This window comes from Arachis duranensis, chromosome 3, assembly GCF_000817695.3.
Source record: "Arachis duranensis cultivar V14167 chromosome 3, aradu.V14167.gnm2.J7QH, whole genome shotgun sequence".
Lineage (NCBI taxonomy): Eukaryota > Viridiplantae > Streptophyta > Magnoliopsida > Fabales > Fabaceae > Arachis > Arachis duranensis.
The window spans coordinates 120,332,192-120,354,081 of NC_029774.3; the positions used below are offsets into that span (position 1 = coordinate 120,332,192).

The following is a 21,890-nucleotide window of genomic DNA, read 5'->3' on the forward strand; positions in this document are numbered from 1 at the left end:
TGAAAAATAAACTATAATTTCTCACCATTTATTTCATAGGTCGTATAAAAAAATAATATAAGAGAGAAACTATTCAAATATAAGAGATTATACTTTATTTTCTAAGTGAAAATTTAAAATTTAGAAATTCAAATTCTTATAAAATACTATAGGAATTACTAAAAAAATTGAATGTAAAAAGTTTTAATCGATGCACAAAAATCTATAAAGTTTGAAAACAAGGAAAGTGATTTTTTTTTATTTTTTGTAAATAGTAAAATTTGGTAACAAGAAAAATTTATGAAAACTCGTGCATTGTATATATTGTTTTTCACTTTTTAATGTTTTATCTTAAAATTAATAAGCTTTACTCTTTATTAAGAGTGTACATACAAGATAGTATTCCTCCAATAAACGTAACTAGTTGGCTACATCCAGTGAAGAAGAAGAAGAAGGTGGTGGGTCCCAAAATCCTCCATTATGTCCTCCGACGATTGCGCGCTAATGTGTCCTGCCGTCCTGCAAGTTGGTCAAATGTCTAAAAGGTTCAGCCAACGCATCTCTCAACCATTCTACTACCATAAGGTCCCATCTATTCAATTAATGAAATTAAACCAATTAATTACGGTAGATTTTCTTAGCTGGATATATAGGCCGCTATTAATTGCAACTAATGATATGTAACCAATGCAAATTGCTCAAGTAAATTATGCATGCATAAAGAGTTGTGAATCATAATCATAACAACGTAAATATTACTTATAGTATGAGTTGTAATAGATATAGTTTCCACATAATTGAAAGGCATGACGGTTATGCAAATAAAAGATATAATTAGGTAGTAATATGCGCGTGAGTAGCACCTTGTATAGTGTATAGAGTTAATGATAGATTGTGGCGCGCAAGTCAACTATATGAAGAACAAGAATTAGTGTATAACAGAACAGAAGACAATACTAAACAACAATGCGGCAAAGACCACGCTGCACGTTCTCTTTTCTCTCTATTTTTCTTCTCAAAAAGCAAGTAGCTATGATTACATACACCGATACACATACACTTGATTTGAATTAAAGAAAACAAAAGAAAAGAAAAAGAAGGCAGCATCTTGTAGAGAGAGAGAGAGAGAGAGAGATAACACTACACTAACGCACACCATCACAATGCTCCTTAGATTTCTTGTGCCATGGATGCTCTTCTGCTTCTTCCTCCTCTGTTTCGCTTCTCTCTCCTCTTCAGCTAACCAAGGTCAGCTTTCTACCCCATTGTTGTGTACTCAACTACCACCTCTTTTATATGCTTTATTTTCCATGTTCCCATTTAGAATTTAGAATTACTCATGTTGAAGTTGAACTATGTAGCCTTATGCAATCAAATTTCAATTTTACTGGGCAGCCCCATATGCTTTGCGCTTAAGCTGTGGGGCAGAACAGAATGTTGAAACAAGACCAACCAGCACCATTTGGCACAAAGATTTTGGATACAGCGGAGGAATATCCACCAATGCAACTCATCCTAGTTACATTACTCCACCACTCCCAACTCTCCGCTATTTCCCTTTGTCCCAGGGCCCTCAAAATTGTTACAACTTTGATGGAGTCCCAAAGGGTCACTACTCAATCAGAATCTTCTTTGGACTAATTGATGAGCTTGGGAATAGCACTGAGCCCTTATTTGACATCTCCATTGAAGGCACTCAAACACATTCATTGAACCCTGGTTGGAGCACTCAGGATGATCAAGTGTTTGCTGAGGCCATTGTGTTCCTCACCAATGATTCTATCTCAATCTGTTTTCACAGCACAGGTCACGGCGATCCGGCCATTCTTTCCATTGAGATCCTTCGGATTGATGATAAGGCCTATTATTTTGTCCCAGGGTGGAGTGATGGAGTTATGCTTAGAACTGTTAAGAGACTGAGTTGTGGTTATGGCCAGTCACGATTTGGCGTGGACTATAATGGGGATCCAAGGGGAGGAGACAGGTTTTGGCAACACAGTAAGGGATTTGGTCAGTATTCAGACGAGCCTAGATCCGTCGAAACCAGAATCAAACTGGCTACAATGCCACCAAACTTCTACCCTGCCGCGCTTTATCAGTCCGCGGTTGTTAGTACTGATACTCAGCCTGATTTAACATACACATTGGAGGTGGATCCCAACAGAAACTATTCTATTTGGTTGCATTTCGCAGAGATTGAGAACTCGGTGACTGATGCAGGGCAAAGGGTGTTTGACATTGTGCTGAATGGTGATGTTGCCTTCAGAGATGTTGACATTGTGAAAATGAGTGGGGATCGTTATACTGCACTAGTGCTGAATAAAACTGTTAATGTTGATGGGAGGATACTGACAATAACATTGACCCCAAAGCAAGGTAGAGCTATGATCAGTGCCATTGAGATATTTGAAGTTATAATGGCTGAGTCAAAAACTTTACCGGAGGAAGGTATTCATGCACATCCCTGGTCCCTACTATTGTTAGTTTAGTTTCTTGTACTGTGAAATGTGAATGCATAGCAACTTCTGAAAGTTGGTAACTGTTGTTATTTAATCTAGTAAGTGCATTGCAAACATTGAAGAAGGCGTTGGGGCTTCCTCCCAGGCTTGGATGGAATGGTGATCCCTGTGTTCCTCAACAACATCCATGGAGTGGAGTGGATTGCCAATTGGACAAAAGTAGCAGCAGATGGGTCATTGATGGAATGTAATTTCTTTTGTCCTTACCTGTACTACTTGATTAGCAAAGGGATTCTTGGTACCACTAATGCATTAAAATGTGTGCTTGTGTTGAATAATGAATATTATTTGATCTCAATATCTTGATTAAGTAGTGCTTGATCTGTTGATGACAACAGTGGTCTTGACAATCAAGGTCTCAAGGGTTTCTTGCCAAATGACATATCCAGACTGCGAAATCTACAAACCCTGTGAGTTCATCAATTTATGCCTTATGTGTATGTAAGTTGATCAAAATAAATAGTCCCAAGTTCCCAACTTTCCATTTTTCCTACTTTAAAATATTGTTCTCTAATAAAATATATATCACCACCCGTAAGTTCATATGCCCATTCCTTTGCTTATTATTATGGCATGTGAATTGCAGAAACTTGAGTACAAACAGCATCCATGGAGAAATCCCATCCTCACTAAGTGAATTAACTAGTCTGCAAGTACTGTAAGTGACATGTTCTCATTCTAATCGACTTGGTTTGTTTATCATAGTAATGCAGTTTCTAAATGGCATAATAATCAATGATGCAGTGATCTGTCCTATAACTTTTTGGAAGGAGCAATCCCAGAAAGTCTTGGAGAGTTGACATCATTACAGAGACTGTAAGATTGTCTAAAGTTGAAGAAATGAAACTTATAAGACAATGAGAAATCAGTACTAAAGTTGTGTGGATGCAGGAACCTAAATGGGAATAGGCTGTCTGGAAGTGTTCCAGCAAGTCTAGGAGGAAGACTATTGCACAGAGCTAGCTTCAAGTATGTTATTATGAATGAATGATTAATGTTGAGAATAAAGAATACGCAAAACACAATGTAATGTTGATATTGTTTTGGGTGCACGCAGTTTTACGGATAACAGAGGACTGTGTGGTATACCTGGTTTACCTAGCTGTGGACGTGGTCTCTCTGGGGGTGATAGAGCGGGCATTGGATTAGGTGTTAGTTTCATGGCGGTGGCACTTGTGGGAGGATCAGTTTGCTGGTGGAGAAGGCGCAACAACATTCTGCGAGCTCAACAAATTGCAGGAAAGTCAGCAGCATATGCAAAAGCCAGGACTCATTATTCACGTGACATCCAGATGACAAGGCATCATCATCATCATACTCATACCCACACTGCTGTTGAGAATGGCCCTATATTACTTTCATGATCTTTTGTTATGTGTAATTTGTGTAAATCAGCAAAGTTTTGTCCATCAAAGAAACTGGGCTCCTACTTGGGTTGGGCCTCAAGTGGACTTAAGGCACATCTTTGATAAATGAAGAGTGTGTTGTTAATGAAGGACAGAAAAATAAAAAGAAGAAAGGTGAAAAAAGTAGAAAGGGAGAGGTAAATGGGAATTCACGGGAACATTATTAGAGGGTCCCCGTTGTCAATTGTCATTATACGAAACCGGCTGCAAATACACTGTGTTCGTCTCTGCACTCACTACTCTGAATGTGCAGAGTCCCCGCAGTTCTCCGCTCGGAATTTATTCCCCTTTCATTCAACTTCACAAAATGAGGGGAGGGGCCTGTGCTTGTGATGTGAGAAAGAGAAAGAGATGTGTATTATGTAACACCTCAAAAATCCAATCCAACTGAGTCAAACACGCCAACCAGACCAACCCTATTTTTTTCGCCTGTTCCCTGCAACTCAGACACGTTTCCACGTGGGGTTCCTTCTCCATTCACCTCACAACACCACCATCTTCTCCTCCACTTTAATTCACTTCTAATTAAAAGTTACGGTTTCAATGAGGGGGAATACTAGTAGAACTCAAATTTGATTTGCTGCTAACATTTATGGTAACAATTACGGTGTCAGGCGCCGCTCAGCTATATATATGCAGTACAAGTGAATAGGGCATACGTCACGCTCCCCATTTTAGCTCCACCCTGCGCTCAGCACTCAGGAGGCGGCTCTGCCTCCCTACTTAACCACCTCTTATTGTTATTGGGCCCCACCTCCTCCTCAGCCGTTTGATCAACAGTGTGGAACTAAAACAACAATCACACGGTCCACATGAGGACTGTGTTGTCGCTAGCACCGAATACAAAAGAGCCGTGCCGTCCAACCGACGATTACGCGAGCTAGGTGGACACTCGAGAGAGTGCTTTGTGGGTCCCTCCACATTTTCACTCTACTTTAGTGTTGAATTATTTCAGCCATAAATCAACAGCCACACCAATGACCTTTTCTTTTAATTAAAACTTTTAAAGAATTCTAATAAAATACTGTCCAAATTAATTAGAAATTTAGGGTATGTTTTCATGAAATCCAACAGCAAATTGATAAGCTACAGGTGTTTATTTTTTGAGATTATTGTTATTCCCTCGAGGAAAGAAGCTGGCAGATTAGTTGAATTTTTAACAGTTAAATATGTCAAATCTTGAAATTAACTAGGATCATTGGCTTTCCATATTCTATAGATTATCTATTATCATAACGTCAGTTAAAAAAATAGGATAAATACACAATAATATCCTTTCTGATTATTTGCTATATCTATATTCATCTTTTCATAATGCTTATAAAAAGGTCTTGACATATTACACAATAATTTTTTTAAAAATAATGATCATTATATCGCTTAAATGTTAAAACAATGATTATGTTTTACAACTCAAGAAATATCATGCAAGATATGGTATCTCAAATAAGGTGAATATGATTGGTTAAAGAAAATTTTCATCCTGGCCTCCTAGTTACATTACTGTGACATTGTTTCAAATTAGCAAATATCATACATACTACATTTTTTTTTCGTAACTTGTTGATAAGATAATTAAAAAACTGAGTTTAGATACTCTTTTAGAGATAAAAGGTATAGAGTTTAGGAAACGAAATAGAGAAAGAGAAACAAAAATAAACATATTTTGTTTTCATTTTCAAAAAAAAAAAGGAATAATTTTATGTCTTTGAAACAATAATCAGCCTGCAAATAAATTAAAGGAAGCTTGAATCTGCTTTAAACTTGACGTTTGTCATGTCCATGGCGTCTTCCTCTTCTTGTGGCTCTCGCGAGGGACACTACAGAGGGGTCAGAAAGAGACCGTGGGGTCGCTATGCCGCCGAGATACGCGACCCTTGGAAGAAAACTAGGGTTTGGCTCGGCACCTTCGACACCCCCGAGGAGGCAGCCATGGCCTACGACGGCGCCGCTCGTTCCCTCCGTGGACCAAAGGCCAAGACCAACTTCCCCCCGTCGCCGCCGCTGGCCACCGCCCTCGATCTCAGCATAGGAACGTCCTGGCCCCCCGTCCCATCACGCCGTGTGGCGCTCCGTGAGTTTCTCCAAACTAGCATCCTCCGTGATCATCTTCCACCACCACCTCCTCCTCCTGCTGCTGCTCAGACACCGATGGCAGTGGCTGTGAGTGAGGGCGGATCCCACCATGTACTGGAGAGTTCTGAGACGACGTCGTTTTTGGGAGTGGCTGGGCGCGGTCTTCCCGTGGATCTGAACGAGCCTCCACCTTTGTGGCTGTGAGCGTGCGTGCCTACGTGTCAACGTGTGGGTGAGTAATATTTTAGGCTTCGGATGACGTCTTTTTTGCACTCCATCGTGTCTTCCATTCTCATGGGAGTTATTTCTATCTCTCTATCTATCTAACATCTAGACTTAGATTATATCAGAATTCAGAAATCTCTTGTATATTATTCATGTGTTCCACAATGTCTGTACCAAACTTAATTAATTGCGGCTTGCTATTTCATATTTCCTTCTTTGTTTAACTTCAACTGTTGCTTCGAGGTTTGTTAGAATTATGAACTTATTATGTTATTATCTTGGAGGCAGTATTTAGTAGTCATGACTCATGAGTGATAGCGTTTTAGGTAAGTGTAATTAGGTGCTCATGCAGGGAAAATCGTAACTTAAAAATAAAAGAAAACAGAGAAAAGCTAGGTGATACTTTCTTGTATCTTTAATCGCGGGTTTTGGTCGGCTAAGGAGGATTATATTAAGGAATGGTGTGATTGTGTGATAGCACGCGCCATGCAACGGAGAGTGGAAATGGATTGTTTTGTTATAAGACAGCGTCAGGTATTTAACGTGTCCCAGTCTGAATTGAATTTTTGCACCGTGTGTTGCTCATCCTTACACCCGCTTCCAGTTCAAGGCGCGTGTATTTGTTAATGGTTTAGGGGCCGGTACTGGTGGACGGTGTGGTTTGTATAGTGAAAGTGTAAGATGGGACCACTTTGCATATTCATGCAAAGTAGCATACCCCTCTTAGTTTGACTAGAATTTTGGATTTTGCATCAGTCACATTATTGCTCTATATGCCCATATCAAATCTCCCAAAGATAATCTTCTTTAATTTAATTATCCACAGAAATTATATTTTATCATATAATAATTAAGTACAATATTTATTTCTATATTTTACGTTAAAAACAACTTTCATTTTTATTGCTCTACCAACCCAAAAAATTGCTCATAGTACTTTTGTGATTTCATGAACATTTTTATAAAAAAAATTAAAAGATCATTAATATTAAAAAATATGAAATAAAATATATTATTAAATTATTATAAATTAAAAAATTAGACTAAAAATTGAATTAATAACTAAATAATAAATTCTTATGATGTCCTAATATTTCTCTTTCATGTTAGGGTAAACACATACCAATTGGAGAAGTATATACATTGTTATAAAATCATATCATATATCATATAGTAATTACTAAATTAAAGGTGATGAAAATTAAGAAATTGTTATCACGTACATATCATGAATTATGACTAGCTTAATACTGATAATATGACTTATCATTTTATGCTTATAATTTTTTTGGTATAAATAATTACTCTAATAGGATTAAGAAAAATATTTTTAGAAAATATTAAAAAATCCAAAAAATAAAACTTTTTTATAAATGGAAAATGATTTATGCATGTGTTTGATATGCATTTTAATGATAACATTTGAATAAATATATGTAAAAGATGCTTGCATCATGTAAAAACTCGAAGGTAAAGTTCAATCTTTACAACTATTATTTTCATTTTCAAAAATACTTTTGATTATTCACAAAAAATGCGTAAAATCACCGAATTTCAGATATAAAATTATCTTTCTAGTATCTAGTTGTTCTTTGTTACTGTTGTTGGTGCCATGGTCATCGTAGAACGCGAAGAAAGAGAAAGAGAGAATGATTGAAGTGAGTGAAAGACAGATTCGACCTCCATTGCTCGTTGTCTTTGGGTTCTGGACTGGTTTTTCTTGCTTCTAGTGTGTTCTATTTTTACTTTGTTTTGATTCTACTTTTGCATCTGTTTCATTTTGCTTCTTTGACGTTATGCTTCTGCTTCTTCACCTGAATTGGTTCTATTTTTGTTCACTAATTATGCTAAAAAAATTTAATTGTACTAACAAATTCTTATTATGAGTTCTGATTATGTGCTCTATTTGTAATTATGTTATGGCAAAAATTTTGTTTTTGATTATGTTAATATTTGATTATGATATAAATTTTAATTTTGGATTTATGTTGGTTTTGAAAAAAATGTTTCGAATATGGTGAGCAACTATGATGCACAGATACGATACATGACACGACGCGGGACATGCCGATACACAAATTTTAAAATCTTATAAGATATGGAAACACGCATACATATAAAAAATGACATATATAAAATATTTATTTTAATAATATTTTGATATTTTATTGATATCAAAATCTGAATTAATTTTTTAAATATTTTAATTTTTTAGTTATATAAAATTTAAGATAATTTTTTGTTTTAAAAAATAATAACATATAAAAATATTTGGTGACTAATAATATTTTTTTTGAATCTACGACCTTTAAATTTGAGTAAATACTAACGGGTCAATTCTCCATTTTTTTTATTATAATAGTATTAATTTGTTATCATTTCTCATAAGATATATCATTTCTAAACACATTTTAACAATATAAGTCAAAAATAAAGTTAGACATCTTTATACGTCATGATATCTAAAATTTTAATATGTTTAAACATGTTTTTTTTATTTTTTTATTTTATTAAAAATTGTGAAACAAAAAGATGTATATATTAGATAAATACAAATAAAAATTTATATACAATTATTTTTATGTAAAATTGATCATTAAAAATTATTTAAATAATTATTTAGTTAAATATATTAAATTATCTTATAATTTTTAACTATGAAGTCAATAATTAAAAATGGCAGTTTAATTAAATTCGTTACGATTATAAATGAGTATTCATTTACATAACAAAGTATCGTTATTTGAGAAACAAAATTTTCTCCGAAATGATGATTATTATTCAAGGAATATAGACGGCAGAAAAATAAACGTGGGAAGATTCGAGTGAGAAGGCCCCTCGCCAGTGATGAGCAGCAGATTCGTAGGCAATAGACACGTACATCACGACGCGGGGTGGTGCGGTCTCCGACATTACGCCCAAACAAAATCGCGCAACTTTTGATTTTGGATAACAAAAAAGTAAAATATAAAAAATATGGAAACCAAAAGAAAAAGAGTGGGAAAGGAGAACGTTGGCCTTTGGTCTTTGGTATCTGTCATTTTCGCTGTTTTTTGTTTTGTGGTGGTGCGTGGTGTGGTGTCCATGATATCAATCACAGCGGCGGCGCACCCATTTTTTCTTAACTTCTCTTTAACCATACTTCTTTCATCTTTCTTCAAGGTTGCTTAATTTTCGTGTGTTACTTTTAAGTTTTAAGGTGTAAATTCAAGTGTAGTTAACTTTAGATATCGTTTGATAAAAATTTAGTTAAATTAATTTAATTATTTAATAACTTTTATCTATTAATTTCACCTGAAATTAATTATAACTGCATTTTCACTCACTTTTAAATATATGTAAAGTTAATTATGTTAACATAAAAATAAATCAAAAGATTTTGAAAACCAACCTTTTTTAGTAATTTTAGTTAATATTTAATCTGTATAAATTTTGATACATATTAATGTAAATAATATTAATTTATGTATGTAAATTATAATAAATATAAATATAAATTATATATTTTATGTGTATGAATTTTTATAAATATAAATATAATTTGTCGTTGATTAAATGTTGATGCAAAAAATAATATTTATTAGTATAAGATTGCTGGAAATAAATATTTGTGAAGAGAAAAGAAATTGGATAGTTAACCTTACATTTTTTTTTTCTTTTCCTTCATTAAAGAAAAAGTATAGGGAATAATAAATTACAACTTAAACTAGTTCAAGCTAATCTTTTGTATTTCTAATTTTAAAATTCGATAAATTAAGGTAATAGAAGATTTTTTTTATAACAGATCTTTTGTTTTTCAACTAATTTGCTCTCTTAATTGATTCTCCATCCCTTCTGAAATGTATTGGACATTTTTTCTATTACCAAGTACAAAAGACAAAATAGAAAATACAACAAAACTAGCCAGAAAGCCAGAGCGAGACAGCTCTGTCCCATGAGTTTGCTAGAATTTCTAATTTCTAATCAATGACAATAAAGGAACTCTGTCGTAGCAATTTAGGCCCATAGTTTTGGACATTTACAGCTTGTGTAGGTAAACTAGTTTAGACGATTTAACTTGTATGTATTTCATTAGAGTTATGTAAACTCCATGATCAAATTTCTAGGTATTATTTGATAAAAAATTATGTAGACAATATTTAAATTGTAGTAGTGTATTGGAGCTACATAAAATGTGTGGAAGTGGCTCTCAAAATTATTAAACAATTTTAAACAGTAAAAATGGCATTACACTTATGCATACGTACACATGCATCAGTACCTGCCTGACTCACATGCCTGAGTTGAACGCTTCAACTACAGAAATTTGCATCCTGGTATCACAGAAAGCCAAATCAGTGACAAAGAAGTAGCGATTATAAAATCAATTAAGATGGTCCGCGATCTTCACATTCTAACCAATTAATTGGATATGTATTATTATATGAGTGATTAAAAATGTCAAGTGTCCACCCATTAAGGTTACTTGTATGTTTAGAATTTTTCATAATTTATGTATAGCAAGTATAATAAGGTAACTAGTTGGTGGCACCACTGGCAGCGATGATTGATACAACAGATAAAAAGACAAACCAAAGGTGCAGTCAATACATAAATTAAACTGTAGTGAGGCATGCGCATGTGAATTTTTTATCATTAGTCATTAGATCGAGGTGAGAAAAACGACAAGGAGTTACTTCATAGTTCATACTACTCTTGAGGGGATTATATATTCTATCTCATCAGGAACCTAAGCTCGACGCAAATTTTAAGCAGATTAAGAATGAAGAACTTTATGAGTGTGTTAGGTCGCATTGCATTATATATTGGCTCCTAGAACGCTGAATGCTACAACTAAGAATCGTCCAACGTGCTAATGATTAGTGTCATTATTATGAATCTGTAATATAAATGCTTGATGCATGCGGCGCCAAAGTCGAGCACGCACGGACTGGCAACCAAAATAAAGCTTTATTGGCATCGAAAACTAAAGGCATACATCATACCTGGAGTTATATATAACTGGGTAATTAATATAATAATTTTGAATTATTATTGATAACTTCTAGCTTAGACAAGTAAGACTTACCATGTATATGCAGCACAACCTAGCTGCGTGCCCTAATGAAAACGGGCAATTGCCACGCACGAAACATTCTATCTTAACACATCTCATGACATATTTTTTCCTAACGTTTCTGAATTTTTCAAAATATATAGTTGAAAGAATTTGGAATGCTGCTTTTGAAACAGTTTCAAAAATGATTTTTTTGAATCCCGAATCCCAGGCTAGCTTCAATCCATAAGGATTCCACAAGACTGTCCCGAATCAAGCCTCCACATCCTGCTATACCGTGTTCCTGTAAGAAAGCTCCATCTGTGTTGATTTTTAGCTATCCATCTTCAGGAGAATATGTATCTCTTTTTTCTTCCTTGTTCCCGTAAGTAGATTCACTTTTTCAAAGGCATTGTTCATCCTCTGTAAGTATTCTTTGATCCACATCTGTGCATTGTTTGGTCTTCTAAAGGGTCAAAGATCTCCTTATTCCTCCATTTCCATATCACTACAAATACAAATTGGGATAGCCATGGTTCTTGTGCAACTTTCTCTTTCTCGCTCACTTATCCATTCCTAGCCCAATATGGCACTTTCCTCCCTCTCTCTTGCTAGCAATTGGGCCAGTCTCACTAATATCTTCTTCCTCCATCGTTGGGCTCAGCTGATGAGATGGGCTTATATTAGGGTCCCATTTTATATAATTTTTATTTTCAAATATTAAAAAATTGATTAATAAGATTTTGTTTATATCATATCTAGTTATCTACAAATGATACAAACATATTTTTCTTTCTTTTAAAACGTGCCTATATATAGGCAAGAAAGAAAGCAAAAGGCCGTTGGCCCTAGACTTTTCCTTTAAGAAAAATGGTGAGTTTAAATAATTAGTTGTTTTGATTTTTTTTTTTTATCTCTCAGGGTAACTATTTGTGCTTATTATTTTTCCTGTGCTACATGTGTATCACAACAAAATAGAAGATGTAATTTTTAAAGCTATAGAATTTAAGAGATTAAAGACACCGATTTCTGTTTTGGTATACGGTAGTGTCTAAAAAATATATTATTTAACTTTCTAAAAACATGTGCATGTGTAAAAAAGAGGAAAGAAAATTAGAAGATAAATTATTATTGTTTATTGTTTAGTTGAAGAGAAAAAATAAAGAGAATAACAAAATTGATGGGAATTTTTAATATTATTTTTTTAATATATTTTATAATATAAAAATAAAATTATTTTTTTATAATATTTTTTTATTTTTTTATCCAAATATATCTAAAAGATTAAAAATTTACTCAATTTCTTTTCTTTTTACTTCCTTCTTTATTTTTTTCTTTCCAATTAAACAGAGTTAACAGAATAAAAATGTAATTTCTAAAGTTATATAATTTAAGAGATTGTAGACACAAATTTCTTTTGTGATAATACAATGATGTTTAAAAATTATATTTATCATTTTTTTTATATTATTTAACATTTTTTTAAAAAAATCATAAATTAGGCTGTTCATTTTACATTTTTAAAAATTAAAAAAATTTAATATTACACGATCCGATTTGATTAATATCAATTTTAAAAAAACTCTATATAAAAAAAATCAGACTTCCAATAAAACGTACTACATATATTTAATCCATTTAAAAAAAAAATATCCAACTGTTTGATCTTTCTTAAAGATAACAAAAAAATACAAAAAAAAGTAAAACTCATCCATTTAAGATAGATTCTTTTGCGAATATTTTTATGTATATTCTATTTTTATATTAAGATTAATAAAAATATTTTTTTAATATTAAAAAAAATGTTTTATAGTATTATAAAGATGAGAGGTATATAAAAAAATTAAAAAATTTTGAGAGCCAAATTTAGATACCAAAAATCTGAAGATAAAATTTATGGTTATATTTTTTTATTTTTTTAAAATCACAAATAAGGTATCAGATGAGATTTGTGTACCTATAAAATTCTTTCAGAAAATCTGGCCCTCAAATCTTTTACTTTCACATTAAAATAAAAGCACCCAACTTATTCATACCAATGGATTACAACTATATTTATCTACTAAAATATTAGCTTAATAAAAATATTAGATAGCCAAACATTTTATGCAACAAAGTCTAACTAAGTATGGGAAAATAGATATTCACATCACATCTAAGCATATCTCTTGTTACCTTTTTCCGTTTTCCGTCTTCTGTATTCTCCTTCTCCTTTTTTTCTTTCTTTTTTTTTTTTTATACATATTCTTCTCTTTTTACATTTCTTCTTCTATATTATTGATTATAATAATTTTGATGTACTGTATATAAATTTTTATATACAATATAAAACTCAGAACAATAACAATAAAATAATTTATTTTGTGTAACAAAATTAGTGAGCACAGAATTTAAAATAGTGGCAATAGAAGTAATTTTAAATTGTGTAAAATATTTTTATGCTGTACCAATAAATTTAGATATTAGGTACAAAAATTTTTATTATGTGTAAAAATTTTTGTATTATATCTACATGTTTATGTGTTATGTATAAATTTTTTTGTGTTAGATACAAAAATTTCGGTACTATATTAATAAATTTTTGCATTTTTTTATAAATTTTTTTGTATTATCTCAATAAAAAGAAATAGTGCCTGATACACATGCACATTAATATTTGTTAGATTTGTGTTAATTTAGTTGGATTTAGTTAAAAAATTGCTTGTACTTATAGTATTACGGAAGAATGAAATTTATTTTTTATTAAAAATAATTAATAAAAAAATGAAAGAAAATTATCTGCTAAAAAAAAAGAAGCTATTATTACACGCGTGACGCGTCAAAGTTAGCAAGCAGAAGTGTGTGTGTGGAAGTGAGAATTGAAATGCAGGGGCCAGGGAGGGAGGGAGGGAGGACAATTTCCAGCAGCGTTCCGGATGTTTGACAAATGGATAGGCACGTTGACTTTGTTGAAACTTTGTAGCAAATGCAATGAAGGAACCTGCAAGAGTGATGCTGAAGCTATTAAATGAATGAACTCATAACCATAATTACTTAATCAGCATAGCCATCATTGAGGAATGCCTGTAAGCTCGGATCATGCTGCACTGTTAGGGACTCTGTCGCCGCAATCGGCCGCCGAGAAAGCCGTGCAGTCAATTGGACTTGGATATGACGTGTGCAGGGACATCCGTTTTAGTGCTTGCAAGGACAGGCTCCTCCAACTTGACCACAACCACACCAGGGACCTGCTGTTCCCTGCCGGCGTTATCGTTCCCGACGTTCCCACCTCCGTCAAGTGCCACCAAGGCGACCGATTCAGAGCTTCCTCTGGCTTCCTCTCCTTCCAACAGGTTCACTACTTCTTAAATTGAAGTTACTACTTTATGACGCTTATTACCAATGCTTCAATTAGCACTCCAATTCAAGCCATACTAGTTAGGGCTTGATTGCGTTGTATTGAAGAAAATAACATCCTCTAGGAAATTACTTAAGTAGATAAAATTCTGAAGTCAAGCAATGTCCTAAAAGCTAGCTCATTTTGCAGATGTCTGAGTTTTTTAATGAAAAACTCTCTTTATCTGGGAAGATCCCATCAGGCCTATTCAATGCTATGTTTGACATGAGAAACAGCTGGAAGAAAGATGCAGCTTCCACCAAAAGCCTAGCCTTTGATGGCTGCTTCATAACTTTGTATAACGTTGAGTTGGATACAAATAATAGAACCCACTTAACTCTTTCTCAAGATGTTAAACGAGCAGTGCCTACTTCATGGAACCCTGCTGCCCTTGCTGAGTAAGTACAATTCTCCTTCTTCTTGCTCCCCCCTCAATTTTCTATTATTGTTGCTATTGCTGTTATTGTTCTCTATACGGGTAATATAAAGTTGTTATTGTTAAGATAATGGAATCTATTTGACTAAAATGTTGTATGCAGCCACACTTCCTTGCTACCGGAAATCCAAATATAAAATTTTTAAAAGACAACATATCTTTGGTTCAATAATCATGGAAGTAGCAGTAGCACTTTGATGCCCTCATGAGTTGAAGTTCTAAGACTCTAAAACCAGATGATTTTGATTTCCAAGACTGACGACTTATAATAATATGGAAGATTTATATTTGTGAAAGGGACTCGGGAGGAATAAACAAATGATGAAGTTATGAATAAACTCTTATTAGATGTCCTGATTTGTTAGTAACTGTGGCCTTCTACAAGTTGCCGATTTTGATGACGAAAAATGATTAATTTGTGTAATGTATTCATTTGTAAACAAGAATCTAATGTGGAAACATTTCTTAGGATTTTGTCAGTCAATTAGCTACCTTGAAAGTTATCATTCTTTCCTCTTCAATATATTTGGCAAGCTGATTCCTGTTTTGTGATTCCACATGAAATTTTTAACTGTATTTGTGCTTAATTGAACAGCCTCAGTTTGTGTTGTTTGTTGCCTTGAACCTGGGTGTGCACTAAGTCAGACATGATTTTTCAGGTTCATTCAGAAATATGGTACTCATATAGTGGTTGGCATAAAAATGGGAGGAATGGATGTGGTTCACATCAAGCAGTTAAAAACTTCAGATGCCGGCCCCAATGAGATGGAGACATTGCTTCAGCAACTAGCTAATGAGAGGTTCTCGGAAGATTTAAATAGAAGTTCTAATGGAAAAACTGTTAAAATATCAGGAAAACTACAGGTGCAGAGGATCAAATGCATCTCCCACATTTTAAACTTTTAAATAGCTACATGTCATCTTAAAAAATGTGTTATTCTTGCCATTTGTTTTGTTAACTAACAGTAGGGTCATTCTAAGAGTTGTCAAATTTACTAGTCCGTGGTAGGCTCATTATGTCTCTACTCTCTAAAAAGTAAATTCAGAAAGGTCCACTAGTGACAATGAGCTTTGTTATCCCACAACATAAACCAGTTCTTCCATTTTACTTCCAACATTAGTTTTTTTTGCTGGTTTGAATTTTAGTGACTAATCTCTTTCAGAGATATTTTGTGACATGAAGACACCTTTTGCCTGATCAACCAACTTATCTTGGTCACATCCTTGGTTTGAAATTCTTTAGTGAGATGTCCTTGAGTGGTATAATTTGTTAATGGAAACTATGTCACCAACATAGCATAGCATAGAATAGTTGTAGTCTGAATTTGTTTCTGTTTAGGTATGTAATATAGTCAGTGTTTTCATAAATCTACTTTATCAAATTTTAGGCCACCTTTTCAATCAATAAAGAAGCAATCAATTTGACATAATTGTATTTGTAGTTGTATCATATGTAAAGTTTCCTTGTGTTGATCATTTATGAAAAGAAGCAAAAGTTACTGGAATGACAAGTCTGCTTGAACAATTACCTGCTTTTTGGTTAAAATAATAATGTGATTAAACAATACGATTTTACAATATGCAAGGAAGTCTAAGTTCTCAACTGTCTCATTTGTTTGCAGGATGATCAGTATATGCCCTGGGAACAGCATTTAGCTCTCGCTGCTTCTGTTCGACCAAATGTAACAAGCCACTCCAACAATGAGGTTAGTGTTATATTTATGAGAGTTTGAAAATGGTTTCTTTGCGCACAGTATAATCACCCTGTATCTTCTTACACTTGACTACTTTGGTTATTAAAATTTCTATTCAAACAGGATGTCATAAGCATTTCAGTTAGAAGGGGAGGTATTGTTGGCATTGGGCAACACCATAATCAGTGGATATCGACAATATCTGAGTCACCTAATGTCATATCAATGTCATTAGTGCCTATTACATCATTATTGCCTTCTGATCGAGGCTATGGATTTCTAAGGCATGCGGTGAATTTATATATTACATGTGAGAAAGCATGTTTCCTTGAAAAGTTATTGGGCCTTTCTCTAGTAGTTTATTGGTTATTTATAATTTAGGTTGATAAGGTTGTTGCTACTTGCTTGTAGTTACCATGGTTAATTTTGTGCAATACAAGGAAATAATGTTAGGCATTGATAGTAGTCTGTCCAAAAGGAACAACCATGTATATAACTTATCTGGATCGGAAGCAGTTTAGACATGCGACAGTGAGCTTATAGAATTGGAGGACCATGAAAGTTTTGATGTTTTCCTATTAGGGTATAAACTACAAAGGAGAAGAAATTTGAAATTGACTCCAGTATATTTGCATTTAAAGTTCCATATTTCCTGAGCAAATTCCACAAAGTCTGCATAATTGCTATAAAGATAGCATTGTTGCTTGTCATTAGTATTTACTATTTAATTGGCAAGGTAGTAAAAGGTTTTCTAGGATATTCATTTAGTTGAGGCAGGATGATATTTTGGAATTTTAATTTGGAAATTAGATACTGATGTTCATCTCTTTCGTGAGTAAAGTTTATGCCTGTATACATGGGAAGTCATTATATAAGATGTAATTGTATTGATTTATGGATTGTTCTTTATCTGGACCGAGTGTCAAACTCTCAAGTGTCAATCAATTAATGTACCCTGCAGATAAACCGCCTACAGAGGAACTTCATCAATTTCTACAATTTCAGCTGCCTCGGGAATGGGCTCTTGGAGTTGGTCCCAGGCGTAGAAAAGGCAAATCTCCAGCACTCCAATTCTCATTCATGGGGTCAAAGCTTTATGTTAATACTGCAAAGGTAAAGTACTTATGCTTATGATGTGATGTGAGTGACAGTAAAAATGGATATAATTTAGTTGAAGTGCTCTCAAAGACTCAAAAGATGCATATCAAATTGTACTTTGTACCTTTGAACTTAAATCCCTGTCTTTGATGAACCGGGATCACTGGTCCATCACTGCTTTTACCATTACGTTGTAAGTTTAAGACATGCATTGCAGGTTAACAGTGGACGTAGGCCCGTAACAGGTATTCGCTTGTTTTTGGAAGGCAGAAAGAGTGACCACCTGGGAATCCATCTGCAACATCTTGCCAATCTTCCCAGCATTATTCAAATCTTGGGCAACCATGACCTTGAGTATGCAGATGATTCACTTGACAAAGCCTACTTTGAACCAGTTAGGTCCAAAATGTTTTCACATGTGTGCACTGCCCCAGTAGAATGCCTTGATTCTCATACTGGAGGTTATGCATGCATAGTGACAAAGGCCTGGTTTGAGGTTAGGCTTATTAAAAGAAAGAAAGTTCTTTTTTTGAGGTTTGAATATTCAATTTTATCGTCGTCCATAATTCGCAGATCGGAATGGAGTGGTACTTCATCCATAGTAAGAAAATCTGGGTTCTTTTCAACGTTGTTGAGCACAAGGCTTAGTAAGGGGTTGCATCAGATTGAGACTGATCCAAAGCCGCTAAAAGATGATGCATCTAACGCAGTAGGTTATCATGGTGAGTCTAATACCGACCAACCTGTGCCGACAAAGCCTCCTAAGATGTTGAGGTTTGTGGACACCAAGGAAGTTGTCAGGGGTCCAGAAGACATGCCTGGACATTGGATGGTCACTGGAGCCAGGCTCTGTGTACAAGATGGCAAAATCTCCATCAAGGTCAAGCATTCCTTGTTGGATTATCCGGATATGGACAATTAAGTAATTGCACACACACACACACACAATGTATATGGAACTTCATAAACTTCATGTGAATTATATTCATTGGGATTTGGGCTTGATGCTGAGGAAAATGGTTGCTTATAGGTTATTTTTTTACACTTCAATTTTACATGATATTGTTTAAAACGGAAAAGTTATGTTCGAGGATATGTTTATATGTCTACTAAAAATTAGTTATTTGTATAAAATATATGTAAAATATAAATATATGATAATTATTTTAGTGGTTAATTTTTTAAGGGTATGTTCTGTTTTTGCCTACCCCGCTAGCTAATCAAAAAATGAAGTGGAATATAAGTTAATTTTTAAATTAAGGTTACTCAATATTATATTATATTTTTTCAGTCTTTTAGGTAGCGTTTGGTTACTGAGACATAGACACAGTGGTACACAGTGACACATGTCTGCTGTTTGGTTTGGTGAGATACAGATTTTCGAAGGACACGGATAGACACGGAGACACTAAATTTGTGTACCTCCAATTTGGTGAGACACTGAGACACAACTTGTGAGACACTAATTTTTTACTCTTTTACCCTTATTGAGTTTTTAAAATTTGTCTTCTTATCTTTCTAAATTTTTTTTTCTCTTTCTCTTTTAGATTCTACAACTAAATTTACTTTTCTATTTTTTTCAAAAAAAAATTTGTACATTTAATTTTTTTATTTATTTAAATTTTGATTAATCTTTGATAAATTCTAAACTTTAATTTTCTATTTTTTTTCAAGAACAATTATATATTTAATATTTAAATGATAATTTAAGATGGTATTAGAAGAAATAAAAAATTATTAGAAGAAATAAAAATTTAATGGTGATGGCATGCATTGTTTGGGATAATAGATGTATTGTAATAGTGATAAAACTTGTGGTTGAATGAAGGGTAATTCAGTCTTTTTTAAATATATGTGTCTTATTTCTTATTTTTGCCAAACACAATACATAAACACAAATATTTTATGTCCATGTCTTTAATGTCTGTGTCTCTATGTCTGTCTCATCAAATATATCAACCAAACGGAGCCTTATATAATTGGGTCATCCATGTGTTTACTGTTTAGTCCTCCAAATTTCACATGACTTGAGAGAAGTATATTACAAACTTGATGGTTGATGCTTAATTTTTCTACTTCTACTTAAGAGTTTATTCGAAAAATTGTAAAGGAAAGGAAAGAAAAGAGAAGGTTTTGGAAGGTGATGAAGGAAAAGGTAAGGGAGAGTTTAAGATTTTAAAATGATTTTTTTGTTTACAAATTTAAAAGAAGTAAAAAGGAGAGAGAATTTGGAGGATTTATTATGTATTGTTATAATTTTATCTTTACTATAATATATTTGATTTGATATTTTTCTAATACAAATAACAAGGTTAAAATAACAAATTTATTTAAAATCAAATAATTAAATAGAAAGTTTTGAGATCAACAAATTTTAGTAATTTTGACTGCACAAAATCTGATAAATATAAATACAAACTGTATTAATTTATGTGTGTAAATTATATATTTTATATGTGTAAAATTTTGTAAATGTGGGTGTATGTAATTATTAGTCAAATACTAATCTAAAATGATAATATTTGCTTGTTGGTAGCATTGTAGATAATTAAAAATTTCTACGAGAAAATTTGAAAATGATAATTTGGAGGATTTGAAAAACTACAAGAATTTTCAAATTCCTCATCTTCTGAATAATAATGGAGTTTAATCTTCTAAAATCTTTTTCTTTCTTTCAAAATCATAATTCATGCATAGAGGAGTCTAATCTTTTAAAATCTTTTCTTCTCCTTTAAAATTCTCTAAAATCAAACCCCTGAAGACGCATCGGAAGTAGTCCATTTCAATAATAGTAAAAGAAGTGAAACTTTGAAACATTTCTCAAAGCCTTTCGTCCTTGAGTTTACTCTATACAGTTTTATTAGGTATGGGATTGAAGATGGAGACAGAATTGTAAAACAAATTAAATTATTAACTATGATAGATCCTATCGATGACAAAAATTAATTCTAGATCTATGAAATCTATCTACTTAATTTTTTTTTCGAAATAAAAAGCTCAACATAGTAAGGTGGAGCATTTAGAAAGTCCAGAGTTACAATACAAATACTAAACAAAAAACCGTAGTTATCTCCGGTATTGCCATCAACAACCAGACGGAACAAAGTCAACCCACTCTTTGTAACTCCTAATCGACTTGGTAATAACTTCCGCAATGCATGTTTCTTAATTCCTGAAAATCCTGGCATTCCTTTCCAACTACGTATTCCAAATGACAGCAAAAAAATCAATCAGCCACATGTTACATTTGACTTTTCTTACAGGAGCTCATGTCCAACTCTCAAAGTGTTGCTTAATGGTTCCTGGAATAGACCAAAATTATTATAGGCATATAACCAAGCACACCACACCTGCCACATGAACTCACAGCCAATGAATAAGTGAAAATCATTCTCAATTTCTTTTTTACATAAAACACAAATAATTGTGATCAATAATGCCCAATCTAATCAATCTTTCCTTAATATTGACCCTACCAACTAACACAAACCAGGTGAATAGCTCAACTCTTGGTGGTACTAGTCCTCTCCATATAGATCTAGTGAAACTATAACTTGTAATGTCCTCTGGGAGAGTCTAGCCTGCAAAGCCTGCACAAATGAGTTAGTAGAGTAAACTCCTGATCTATCAATACTATTCTATCCTCATTCTCACCTGTTAACCTGACAGATTGTAGAACTCCATGAAGTTGGTTAACTAATTCTAACTCCCATTGGAATAGTACCCTTCTCCAATGAAAGTTCCATATCCACTCCAGCCCATCCCAGAACCTATCCCCTATTACAGATCCGACTTGATTTGAAGCCGAGAAAAGCCTTGAAAATACATCCTGCAACACACCACATGGTAGCCAATAATCTTCCCAGAAACGAATTCTTCTACCATCTCTTAACTCTAATGATAACCCTCTGACCATCTTATCTTTCGCTTGTTGTTCTCTTATCTGCAATTGACAAATGTTCCTCCACAGACCTTTTGTATTAGGAACCGGCTGACAAAAAAGAAGGACACTTGGATTCAAGTCATTGTAGGAGCACACAATTTTC

At 33.4% G+C, this 21,890-nt stretch overlaps 3 protein-coding genes across 8 annotated transcripts; all 3 read left to right on the forward strand.

Annotated features, from left to right (window-relative positions):
• Positions 1–978: 978 nt before the first annotated feature.
• Positions 979–4,136, forward strand: LOC107480782 (receptor-like protein 4). Its single transcript, XM_016100954.3, has 8 exons — positions 979–1,227; positions 1,375–2,427; positions 2,538–2,685; positions 2,837–2,908; positions 3,085–3,156; positions 3,243–3,314; positions 3,390–3,467; positions 3,556–4,136. The coding sequence occupies exons 1-8, from the start codon at positions 1,143–1,145 to the stop codon at positions 3,860–3,862; spliced, it is 1,887 nt and encodes a 628-aa protein (XP_015956440.1). The 5' UTR covers positions 979–1,142; the 3' UTR covers positions 3,863–4,136.
• Positions 4,137–5,620: 1,484 nt separating this feature from the next.
• Positions 5,621–6,429, forward strand: LOC107480720 (ethylene-responsive transcription factor 12-like). The gene has a single exon (XM_016100881.3). It carries the CDS (start codon positions 5,681–5,683, stop codon positions 6,182–6,184), a length of 504 nt encoding a protein of 167 aa, XP_015956367.1. The 5' UTR covers positions 5,621–5,680; the 3' UTR covers positions 6,185–6,429.
• A 7,697-nt stretch (positions 6,430–14,126) lies between these two features.
• Positions 14,127–18,861, forward strand: LOC107480781 (MACPF domain-containing protein NSL1). Of its 6 annotated transcripts, none has more exons than XR_008007172.1 (8): positions 14,127–14,572; positions 14,767–15,014; positions 15,712–15,916; positions 16,675–16,758; positions 16,870–17,056; positions 17,708–17,859; positions 18,090–18,340; positions 18,418–18,552. XR_008007172.1 is itself a non-coding variant. In XM_021139012.2 (8 exons), exons 1-8 carry the CDS (start codon positions 14,300–14,302, stop codon positions 18,764–18,766), a joined length of 1,635 nt encoding a protein of 544 aa, XP_020994671.1. In that variant the 5' UTR covers positions 14,127–14,299; the 3' UTR covers positions 18,767–18,861. The 6 variants fall into 6 exon arrangements, 5 of the variants coding, with proteins under 5 accessions (XP_020994671.1, XP_015956439.1, XP_052115314.1 ...); XM_021139012.2 differs by having other exon boundaries at positions 18,062–18,198; positions 18,418–18,861; XM_016100953.3 differs by having other exon boundaries at positions 18,062–18,340; positions 18,418–18,630.
• The last annotated feature ends 3,029 nt before the right edge of the window (positions 18,862–21,890 follow it).